Source organism: Cryptomeria japonica, chromosome 2 (assembly GCF_030272615.1).
Source record: "Cryptomeria japonica chromosome 2, Sugi_1.0, whole genome shotgun sequence".
Lineage (NCBI taxonomy): Eukaryota > Viridiplantae > Streptophyta > Pinopsida > Cupressales > Cupressaceae > Cryptomeria > Cryptomeria japonica.
In genome coordinates, this window is record NC_081406.1 from 396,671,741 (window position 1) to 396,684,779 (window position 13,039).

General features: G+C 35.9%; 1 protein-coding gene across 2 annotated transcripts in view; it reads left to right on the forward strand.

Annotated features, from left to right (window-relative positions):
• The first annotated feature begins 12,262 nt into the window (after positions 1-12,262).
• Positions 12,263-13,039, forward strand: part of LOC131064460 (uncharacterized) — a 29,172-nt gene continuing 28,395 nt past the window's right edge. The window contains exons 1-2 of one of the 2 annotated variants that reach the window (XM_057998610.2): positions 12,263-12,559; positions 12,650-12,771. In XM_057998610.2, coding sequence (XP_057854593.2) covers positions 12,500-12,559; positions 12,650-12,771 — 182 coding nt within the window. In that variant the 5' untranslated portion in view covers positions 12,263-12,499. Of the gene's footprint in view, positions 12,578-12,649; positions 12,772-13,039 lie in introns of both variants that reach the window. The other variant, XM_057998609.2, reaches the window with a different exon arrangement.

A 13,039-nucleotide genomic window follows, 5' to 3' on the forward strand; every position in this document is an offset into this window, starting at 1 on the left:
TTTTGGCTACTTAATTTGGTTCGTAGTGGGGGAACTTTCAGGGTAAATCAAGTGGATATACATGTGGTGGCTAGCTCATTTAAGAGATATCCCAACCTATAGAACACATGTTTTTACACATCTAACAAACAAGCACCAAGGGATTTTGACTTTCATCAAGACCACAAAGGTAGTTGCATGTCGATACTGAGGGAAACCATCGGTATACCACATCAGCACCAATTGATTTATGATTTTCACTAAAATCATAAATATTTATATAGTGGACCAAAAGAGAGTACCGCTTGGGTAGTTCCCTTCTAGAACTAGAGAGGTTCCAAAATACAGGTCCTAATTTCTAAAAATAAAAAAATTGAGCATCGTTAACACTTTTCTCTTGCACCCAGGTCCACGAAAGCCAGGGGAGAGGATAGTGCGTGTTAACAATAAGATCACTCTAGACAGAGAGCAAGCGCTTGAATTTTTCCTTTAAGATATAACAATGTGTGATTTACTCTATTGATAAGCCAGATTCACATCAATTTTAAAGCCCAAAATGAGGTGTGAGATACACATGTGCATGTCTATTTTAAACACCAAAATGAAGTGTGAAGTCATGCATGTCAATTTTAAGCACCAAAATGAAGTGTGAAATCAGGCATGTCAATTTTAAACACCAAATCCAAAAGTGAGTTCATGCATGTCAATTTTAAGCACCAAGTCCAAAAGTGAGTTCATGCATGTCAATTTAAGCACCAAATCTAAAAGTGAATTCATGCATGTCAATTTTAAGCACCAAATATGAAGTGTGAATTTAAAAACAAGAAAGATCCTGCAATCACACAAGTCAATAATTTAAATGAAGTTTTTGACAGATCGAATTGTCTCTGTTACCCTTGCCACATGCTACAGACAAACTGTAAGTAACATAAATCAAAATTACAACATATAAAAAAAAGTTTTTTAGTTTAGGAAAAAACTTGCTAAAAAAGAGAAACTTTTATTTTTATATATTTATTTTAAAAATTTACTAAAAAATAAAAAATTTGCTAAAAAATGGAAACCTACTAAAAATAGAAACCTTCCAAAACTAGAAACCTGCCAAAAATGGAAACCTACCAAACATAGAAACCTACCAAAAACGAAAACCTACCAAAAACAAAAACCTGCCAAAACTAGAAACCTACCAAAAATAGAAACCTGCCAAAACCGAAAATTTGCCAAAAACAAAAACCTGCCAAAAACAAAAACTTGCCAAAACTGGAAACTTGCCAAAACTAGAAACCTATAAAAAATAGAAACTTGCCAAAAATAGAAACCTGTAGGCATACACAAAATTTCAAATCAGAGTGTTGTTGATTCACGTCGGGTTCATCATATGTAACTCGGTAAAATTCATCATTGTATAACTAGAAATAATAAGGAAATCACGAATCCCTATTCTAGCTATTAATTCTAATAAATATCAATAGAATAATGTAAACAAGACAACAAAGATGTATAATATTCAATCAAAATTCCCTATTCCATGACTGCATATAGCTTCCATTGTCCTTCTCTTCCTTGATGACTGTTGGCTCTTAGATATCTGCTAACCTGCAAATGGCACAAAGATTCAAAGTTCATGATTCGATTGAAATGAAAAAATGAGGTTGAATTTATAGAATTTTGGGTGAGATTGAATGAGAGGTGGAACTCAAGTGAGCTCACATGTTGATTCATAGTTAAACTGCTGATTTGTAGGCAGAATAGATGATTGAGAGGTGGAACTCAATTAATTGAATAGATTAATGAGTTAACTGATTGAGAAAAAAGTTGATTGAAAGATGAAAAAGAATAATTGGAGGAAATTGAGGAAATGATCTAATTAATCATTTAATTGAAATGATCAATTAAATAGATTGAATTGTTAACTGAAGATGAGTGATTGAATGCTTTTATGAAAAAAAAAAATTAGAAGATAGAAATTAATGATTGAATATAATTTGAAGGTGATTTAATTAATCAATTAATTGAATTTATCAATTAATTATTAATTTAGCTGTAAAGCGGAAAATCAAACCCTAAGTGTTCCCCCACTCCAAGGAGAGAGAAAGGAGGTCACTAGGGTTGACGGTTTTCACTTAGGAGAGACTTTACATTCAAAAGAGGGGTTGAAACTCACAAGATCCAATCCCACACAATGCAAGATTGATTTCTAAATGAGTTTCAAGGGTTGAGACATCAAGGATACCCTCTTTTGTAAAGAATGTAGATAGAAGGATTGAACTAGGAGTGTATGTAAAAGTAAGAAAGATTCGCTTGCAGACGGAGATAGGGACACGGGATGAAGATACGGACCTGAAATTAGCAGTAAAATGTCGAGACGATGCTGTCCTGCAAATTTGAGCGAAATTTGACGGGACGATGGCGCCCGGAGTGCACACGGTCCTCCGAAAAATCCGCGAAACAAAGGGGGATCTGTTCGTCTCTGCACAAAGATTCCAGATCTTCAATTACAGCCGCGTACCTGCAACCTACACACAGAAAAGAGAGGACGATTGGGGGGTTAGGGATTAGGGGTTTGCCTTTAGGTCAAACCCCGGTTTTAGAATTAACCAAGAAATGAGAATGTTGTAAATGTAAGTGTTTGTAATGTAATCAAGTACTGATACCTTGTTGTAAGAATGTTTGTATTCTTACATGCGAAGGTGTAATGATGTTGTATGTTGTATGTTGTAGGTGATCTCCTCTTCAATGGTTGAATCCTTGTCTTGAATGCAACACCTAGCCTTGAATGGAGACTTAGAATGCTCAATTGCTTGAAGGAATGCTTGAATGCTTGAATGTTTGAATGTTTGCCTATCGCTTCCGCCTCTTGCACACATATATTTTTCCTCCTCTTTTCCGGGAGGGGAAATGTAGCTTATATACTTGTCAATTAGGGTTAGGAGACTGATTTTTCCGACCTTAGGCCGACCTAGGAACATTATTTTCCAAATTGCAAACTTGAAGACCCGATGCCCAACAAGAGACCGGGCCCAAAATAGGGCCAGGGACCAGGGCGCTGGGCGCCATGGTCCTGAGGGACCAGGGCGTTAGGCACCATGGTCTTGAAGGACCGGGGCGCTGGGCGCCAAGGTCCCACCTCCCGGGACAGCAGGGTGCAAGGAGGATTAGGCCAAGGTGCAGAAAGATGCAGTTTTTGATGTCATAAACAGGTTTCGGGGTCTCCATTCAGGTTCAACATTGCGCCACCATCGTGAAGACCCAAATGCAATCGAAATTGCAAGTGTCACAATTTTACGATGCTACATTTAGCCCCCACTTTAGCGGGAGTATAAGTGTACGCCCATACTTCCGGTAAAGTACAAGGAAACAACATTGAAAGACTTTCACCACGTCAAGGAGGCAAGATACACCAAGCCCCCAGTGGACTAAGGATCTTACGACTTCGATTGACAAAGTAAAAGGGAAGATCATGAGGGGGAACCATGACTGTCAGTAGTAAGGTTCCCTCACTATGAGTCATGCAAGAAACATACCAAAAATTTTCAAGGCAAAGCTCAGTTCGCCAAGAAATTCTCAAGTATCTTGAAGAGATATGAACGGAGTGTATGCCCCCTACGTTAAAGCGATCGCACATGCCTCATCGGGGGTGATTGCTTTAAGGTAGTGATACACATAAGAAATGAGAAAGGAAAGGAGCATGTTATCACAAAGATTTAGCCCCCAAGTGTGAGATAAACCCAAGGATAATAGACACAAAACACAAAGCACGAGGTGACTTCGCTTTCCTTGGGGTCAGTATGCTGTATGATAATTCATGTATATCATATGTATGTATGCATAATTGTTCTTCATTCCCCAATCAAGGAAGGTCACCTAGAAAAAGGGAACACATGTGTCTTTTGAGTCAACATGAGAGAGACCAAAAGAGATCTCAATGCTTTGCATCGTCCTCAAGTAGACAACACTAAGGACAACAAATAGAAGAATGGGAATAACACATAGAAGAAGTAACAAAAGATGTCAAGAGAGGAGGAGAGAGTCTGCTATGCTAATGAACTAGTCTAGCACGTCATCCACCCCCCGATCTTGCTGATCAATATTTCGGGAAGGCAGGAAACATGCTAGAGGAGGAAAATCCAACACAACTGATGGAGCTATCACAAGATCCAAACAAGGGCTATGTTCATGTTCCAAGCCACGTTGTTCTTGTCTAGGAGCTAGGATAAGTGCTTTAGAAAATTCGTTAGATAAATGGTTATCAATATCAACATATTTATATTCACTATCAGAAGAAAGAGGAGTAACATTTTCATCATGAATAACATTTTCATCTATATCATCATCAAGATTTATAAAAATAGGATGTTTAACTCGCACAGGATCAAAACCATCATGCATCTTATGTTTAGGAGATTTTGGCTCAATTTTCGGCTGAGGAGAAAATGGAATAATACTAGCTGAAGGTGTTTTTGGGGATTGCAAAGTTTGGGAAACAACTGCACGAGCTCTAAGACGACGCTTTCGTCGGCGTTCACGCGCAGAACGATTTCATCTAGTCTTAGTAGGAAGTTGAGAAGATTGAGGAGGAGGAATGTTCTCATCCTTATCACTTGGGTGTTTAGGTTGTGGTCTCTTAGGTTGGACAATAGGAGAAGAGGAAGGTCTCTTCTCTCTATAAGAGAAAGGAGGAGGAACTGCTCCATATAAAGGAGGGATATCTGGTTTAGGAAGGAGACCAAGTCCATCATGATGAGGAGGTATAGGTCTACCTTTAGAAAGTTTATTAGACATAGACATAGTCACATCCATAGGGATGGGTTGGGAATCTTCTTGAGGAAAGACATTAGTTTTATCTTTCAAAGGAAGAACTTCCTTCTCAAGAATGATAGGAATATCAAGTTTGGGTGTTCTAGGTTCACTTAGAGATAGGATCATATCTTTTTTCCACTTTTGATAAGATTTGAAAAGGTGATCACTTCGCGGTGGAAGAGATTGAAATTGTTTAGGCCAAAAATAATCAATAGGAACACTAGAAGTTCTTTCAGCTGGTTTAAAGAGACTATGATTGACAGTAACAACTTCACCATTATGGGGAAACTTCAAACACTTGTGAATAGGAGAAGCAATAGCTTTCATGGAAGATAACCAAGGATAGCCTAGCTTCACACAAAATTGTTCGGATGATGGAATAATAGCAAAGCTCACATTAAGGGATTTGTTATGGACCTCAATAGGTAATGTAGTAGAACCAATTGCAGGAGAAGAAAATGCATCAAATAATTTCACAACCACATTTGTTTTGTCATAAATCACTTGATTCAATTGCAAAGTAAAAAGAAATTCTTCAGTAATGACATTAACCATACAAGAAGGATCAATAAGCACTCCACGACAAGGTGTATTTTTGACTTTTGCAACTATATATAAAGGACCATCAGGTGGCCTGATAGTTTCAGTGGAATCAAATGTGATGGAAGGTTCTTTAGGGATTTTCTGCTGCTCCACAAAGTTAATCACATTCGGAGTCATAGACACAAGACCATCAGGTGAGAAAGAGGAATCATTAGTCTCAATCACATTAGAGGTATGAGAAGGTAATGGATCAGTAAAAAATCTTAAGATTTTGGTTAGGAAGAGCTACAGATGTGTTGCCTTTATCATTCACACCTAAAACAGAGATAGTATTATTATCAATCAAATCTTGAATTTTACCCTTTAAAGCAAAACATTTTTTAGTATCATGCCCAGGTTGACAATGAAATTGACAAAAAGATTTGTTATCAAAATAGGGTGAATTAATCTTTGCAGGATCTATTTGCTTTATAGGAGGGAGAGTAAGCACATTTTGTTCCAATAACTTATTCATAATACTATGCAATGATTCATTCAAAGGAGTAAACTTTTTTTCTTTCTTAAAAAACTTAGAAATAGGAGGCACACCTGATGCTGCATTCACATTGTAGTTTATGATGTTTTCATTGAACTTAATGAACCCTCTGTTCGGTTTAAACTTCCCAAATGGTTGTTGACTACTATCACCCTTATCACTCGGAGCCATAGGATTTGCTTGTTCCATTTGACTCACAGTCAGTTGATAATTGTGAAGAGTTGCACACAACTGTTGGAAAGAAGTAAACTCAGCAAACAGAAGTTTTTCTCTAATATCTTTTTGTAAATTAGAAATAAAAATTCTTTGAATATCATTGTCAGGTACTGGAAAAGAAATTTGAGCACACAAATGCTTATATCTACCAATGAAATCAGTCACTTTTTCTTTAACACCTTGTTTACAATGCATTAAATCAATCAAAGTAAATTTAGGACTTATATTGTTTTGAAATTGTTGAATAAAAGCATTTGCAAGTTGTTGGAAAGAAGTAATAGAATAGGAAGGCAACGAGCAATACCATTGTAGAGCCTTATCTCTTAATGTTCTAGTAAACATTTTTGCAAGCAACCTTTGGTCATAAGCAAAATCGGTACATATTGTTTGAAATGTCTTAACATGTGTTAGAGGATCACCTTTACCATTATAAAGCTCCAATTGCGGGATTTCAACATGTTTAGGGGGGATAGCTCGAACAATGTCAAGAGAAAGTGGGCTCACAACATCAAATGTGGGCACACTAAACTTAGATTGATTCATAGAGGCAATTTGTTGCTGTAAAGAAGAGACAGTTTGTGCAAGATTGTTAATGGTCGCTTCAGTCGAAGATTGTAATGCAGGTATTATGTTATTGAAAGAAGGTATTGATTGAGAGTAAGGTGGCGGGACACTATGATAGTTAGTCATAGGAGATGATTGGAAAGAAGGAACACTACAAGGAGGAATGGAATGGTTAAATGAATTGCCCCCTTGCGTCATGTTCATTTGTGGAGATGTAATAGGGACACTCATTGAAGGAATGAATGAGGAAGTCGGATTGAATGAAGGAAGAGGGTTGATTGAAGAAGAAGGATTGCCCCCATGACTGGTGATCATAGGTGGAATGTTTTGTATTGAAGTAGTCATTATGTTTGATGTAAAAGTAGGTATAATAGCAATAGAAGTTGTCAAAGGAATAGAATGATTGACTTGAGTAGGAGGTTGTGTATAACCTAAAGTTTCGGCACAACTCTTCATAGGCATCACATTCAAATCCACGATGTGTGCAATACTATGTAAAATATCAATTCCATTCTTATCACTTTGAACCAGACGTTTTAGACCCTCAATTAATGAAAGAGCTTGACTATCGGGATATTCTTGAGACATCCATTGCTGAAAATCATCAAATTGGTTATCCAATTTTGAAAGTTGTTCTATAGGAACCTCATGGAGAGCTTCTTCATCATTAAGAGGATTAGAGGAATTTCCCATGTCCTCGTTAAAAAGGCCATTCAAATTAGGTTCCATCTCCTTGGTAATTAAACCTTGGAAAGACTTAATTCTAAGGCTTCGTCTAACGGGAATAGTGTAAGTAGGGCTTATTGTTGTAAAACTCATGCACTAGAGAGAGAGAGAGAAGATTTTGAAAATAAAGTTGACAAAATTGAACAATGAGATAATGATCATCCAATTTGAACTTTGTGAAAGAAGAGGGAAACACAACTTCCAAGAAAGGTAGGCACAATTGAAAATTAGGGCCAAGGGGGTAGCACTTAATTTTAATTGTTATCTTGAAAATTGAGATCTTGAATTTTGAATTTATTTTCGAATTTAGAGGTAGCAAATTTCAATAAAATCAGCCAATCTCCTAGATTTAAGCTGTTAAATGCAATCATGACAATCTCCTGAAGTTTCAGAAAAAATGTCGGGGACCATGGCGAACGGAGTGCACACGGTCCTCACAACTTTTTTTGAAATTTTCAGGGATGAAAGTTATGATGATTTTAAAGCCAATCTGAAAAAATTGAGTGATTTTACGATCTGTAGATAGGCCAAATTAAAGTTGCAATCTCAAAATTGAACCCTACCAAGATTGTTGAAAAATGCAAAATTTGAATTTTGAAAAAGAGAGGGAAACTGAACTTTTGAATTTTATGATTTTAGAGGGAATACTAAAAGCAATGCAAGCTTTGAAATTTAAAAGTTGACTCAATTTCATGCAAAATTCAAATTTGAAAGCGGAAATCAAAGTTGTTGTAATTAAGCACTTAATTTCAAAAGTCACAAACTGCAAGAATTTGAACAAAGCACTGAAACTTCGAATGAATGCCAACACACTTTTCAGATTTAGGATAGTAAGAAACACAATTTTAACACAAAATTTCAATTTCAACAATTTTTGAATGATTAAAAGCCTTAATCCAAGCAATCACTAGACCAACTTTGACTTTAATTTTGAAAGTGTTAGAATTGATGAAATCAGCCAAGATTCTGGATTCTAGCAGAAAAATACAGTAAGATCTAGCTCCCGAAATTTCAGAAAAAATGTCGGGGACGATGGCGCTCGGGGTGCACACGGTCCTCGCAACGTTTTTCAAAATTTTCAGGGATGAGAGATATTATGATTTTGTTGCGGAATCCAAAGTTACAGCCGATTTGGAGGTGTTTTGATCAGTGAAATCATCAGTCAAAGGTTGAATCAAGAGGGTTTTAAAAATTAGGGTTTTGACACTTAACCTCTTGATTTTCAGAATTAAAGCACAAATATGATTTGACAATTTGCAATAGAAGGGTAGATCTGAAACAAGCATTAATAATTAAACATTTCACAAGCTCAATTACTAAAAAGAAAATTTAGGGTTTTTATGCAATTACCCTCTAAAATTTGCAAAAGATCAAACATGGAAATGTAATTAAGGAAGCAAAATTTTTTCAGATCTAACCATGAATAATCAGAATTAGGATGTTCACGTCGGGTTCACCAAAATGTAAAGCGAAAAATCGAACCCTGGGTGTTCCCCCACTCCAAGGAGAGAGAAAGGAGGTCACTAGGATTGACGGTTTTCACTTAGGAGAGACTTTACATTCAAAAGAGGGGTTCAAACTCACAAGATCCAATCCCACACAATGCAAGATTGAATTCTAAATGAGTTTCAAGGGTTGAGACATCAAGGATACCCTCTTCTGTAAAGAATGTAGATAGAAGGATTGAACTAGGAGTGTATGTAAAAGTAAGAAAGATTCGCTTGCAGACGGAGATAGGGACACGAGATGAAGCTACGGACCTAAAATTAGCAGTAAAATGTTGAGACGATGCTGTCCTGCAAATTTGAGCGAAAGTTGACGGGACGATGGCGCCCAGAGTGCACACGGTCCTCCGAAAAATCCGCAAAACGAAGGGGGATTTGTTCGTCTCTGCACAAGGATTCCAGATCTTCAATTATAGCCGCGTACCTGCAACCTACACACAGAAAAGAGAGGACGATTGGGGGGTTAGGGATTAGGGGTTTGCCTTTAGGTCAAACCCCGGTTTTGGAATTAACCAATAAATGAGAATGCTGTAAATGTAAGTGTTTGTAATGTAATCAAGTACTGATACCTTGTTGTAAGAATGTTTGTATTCTTACATGCGAAGGTGTAATGATGTTGTATGTTGTATGTTGTAGGTGATCTCCTCTTCAATGGTTGAATCCTTGTCTTGAATGCAACACCTAGCCTTGAATGGAGACTTAGAATGCTCAATTGCTTGAAGGAATGCTTGAATGCTTGAATGTTTGAATGTTTGCCTATCGCTTCCGCCTCTTGCACACATATATTTTCCCTCCTCTTTTCCGAGAGGGGAAATGTAGTTTATATACTTGTCAATTAGGGTTAGGAGACTGATTTTTCCGACCTTAGGCCGACCTAGGAACATTATTTTCCAAATTGCAAACCTGAAGACCCGATGCCCAACAAGAGACTGGGCCCAAAATAGGGCCAGGGACTAGGGCGCTGGGCGCCATGGTCCTGAGGGACCAGGGCGCTAGGCGCCATGGTCCTGAAGGACCGGGGCGCTGGGCGCCATGGTCCTGAAGGACCAGGGCGCTGGGCGCCAAGGTCCCACCTCTCGGGACAGCAGGGTGCAAGGAGGATCAGGCCAAGGTGTAGAAAGATGCAGTTTTTGATGTCATAAACAGGTTTCGGGGTCTCCATTCAGGTTCAACGTTGCGCCGCCATCGTGAAGACCCAAATGCAGTCGAAATTGCAAGTGTCGTAATTTTACGACGCTACATTAGCATGTGCTATATGATTTTTTTTATTGAAATTCAATTCCATTTTGCATGCTTTTGAACTTGATTTAGATTTTTAATTTAATCTTTGCATGATATTGAATTCTCATAATTCAATTTAATCTTTGAATATATTTAGAACTTGACTTAGAAATTTCAATTTGATTTTATTTAAATTCAACTTGATCTTTGAATTCATGCAAACCTGGTTTAAGAATTCAATTTGATTTTTGAAATCATGAAATTGAAATGTACATGTAATGAAATTGGGAGAATATGAATTTGAATTTGAATTAGAAGAATTAATGAAATTAAAAGAAAATAGAATTTGGGGATTTGGATTTTGAATTTGAATTAGAAGAATTAATTAATTAATTTAAAGAAATTATTTAATTATTTAAAAATTGAATTTAATTAAATAATAAAGATTATTTAACTAAAGGAATTAAATCACAATTAATTAATTAATTAAATTTAATTAATATTTAGAAAATGTTAAATGATTAATTGATGAGGATATAATAGAAACATGATAATTAGTACTATGATGAAGAAATGTGAATTTAGAAGAATAAGATTAATTAATTTAATTAAATAATTAAAGAATTATTTGATCAATTAGACGAATAATTAGTACATGATTAATGAGACATTTTTAGGTGTCTACAGGTGGCACCATTGGTGGAAGTCATGGATAGGTTGTAACTGAGTGGTGGGTTGGTGGTGTAACAATGATGGTATTACATTGGTGACAATCAAGTTAGGTTTGAGTGACTAACTTCAATTGGTTTTTAAAATTATTTAATTTTTACGAAAATTCCAATCTCTTTCAAACTTGACAAAGGAATTAAACTAGGTTTAATTTTGAGTTCCTTGTAGTTGGCTAAGAACATTGTTAGAAAAATTACCATTCCAATCAAACTATTTCCTACATAATCCTATGAGAGAAAATCATGCATATAAACTTAAATAATAACCATAATACAAAGATCATAGACACACCCTTATATTACACAAAATACACCCTAGAAAATCTCTCAAGAAGAAAAAGTTTGGCCTCCAAAAACATCTACACTCAATGTATTATTCAACAATGAAATGTTATAATGCAACTATATAGTCTCCACAAATACTTTCAAAACATCAAGCTCCTTCAATGCATCTTCCATGTGTCCAAGCATGTAACCACACATCCCATTCCATGCTTCACATATGTACCTAACAAAAGGGCTCAATACAAATGACAACTAAACCAAACAATCAACTAGGCAACAAAATCATTGACCTTGATATTTACTTTTTGATACTAATTTTTTGAAATATTAAATATTTTTTTCCATTCAAATATTTTTTTCATGTGCAATCCACACATGGAATATTTAACCAATATTGTATACAACTTTACATATCGACCCAAATAAATATTTAATGTCGCTAAACACATATCCTAAATATCCTCAAATTTATTTTACATGATTAAAATAATTATTTCTTGTGCAAGGTGTACAACGCCCTTTTTCTAACATAATCAACATGACAAATGTGATAAATCATCAATGTGATGAGACAATAAAGGCAACACAATGAGTTGATTAACAAATAACAATATAAATGATTAGCTATAATGACACAATTAGTTGATTAGGATGATGAGAAATTTAATTGACAAAATGACAAAATTTAAGTGTTTAAAGGATGTAACTAGATGTCCAAAACGAATGCAATTGATTGACTTTAAAAAAAAGACATAGCAACAAATCACATTGAGCATGTACTAGTCATCTCAAAGCTTAAAATGAATGGGCATGACTTGGTCAAAGTTTGAAATTAAATTTTTTAAAATTTGAGATCAGATTTATGGGTGTGAGATCATTCTATACTCACAAGATTGATTAAAGACACCAAAATGATAAGATCTTGGAAGGGAATAAATGTCTTGATATGTATACATATACAAATATATGAATAAAATAGATACAAATATAAAAGAATGTGTAAACACAATTTAATATGATATAAAAAAATAAATTTAACTTTACATAAAAATACAAATTATTGATATAAATCTATTAAATCATTTCCTCAAACGAAATCCAAAGCCAAATATAAATTTTATCATAAAAATATATTTAACTCAACTCAAACATTTAAATTCCTTCATTTATTATTTCACATCAAGATCCATAAAGGGGGGTCCCAAAATGGGGCAGGAGAGCATGGTATTACGCGTTAGAGGTTATCAACACACAGGAGCGACAAAATTTGATTGTATAAAACAGTTGAGATGGAAATACAGCCGACATTCAAAGCGTTTTAATATCTGCTCGTTTTGATTGAAGCGAGAATTTAGCATCCTTTAATTCCTTGCTCGATTGAAAGGAGTGAGGGCAAAATGAGCGACGAAGAGCAGGGACAAACATCCAGTGCCAGCACTTCTTCTCCCGCAGAGCAGGCAAGGGCCTTTCCTGAGGTATGACTGCAAAATCAGGACGTTTTTACATCCGTGTAGGAATTGTCGTTGATTTATTTAGGCTACTTGCAGGTGCTGCCATTTCAGATGTATCCACCGTTTCATCATCAAAGTGGGGGGATCTATGCCGTGCCTTATCTGCCATTCGGCGGCGGTGTCGGAACCCTTATTCCCTTGACCTATAATATGCCCACGTAAGTACTCTTTGTCATTTCAGATTTGTTCTTTCTTCGCCTTAAATTCATGCCGTAGAACAATATTTGGCTTCTCTACGAAATTCAGATGATATCAAAGCCACACGCGATCCCCATATCAATACATTATTGTACTAGTTATGCCTGAACAAAACAAATGCAACAGAATACTAGAGCAGTAGGCTTCTTATAGATTAAAAGATAGAAAGTGCGATCACAATTTTCTGCTCATCTCATGGTGGATCACAAAGTGTGATCCAAAAGGTTG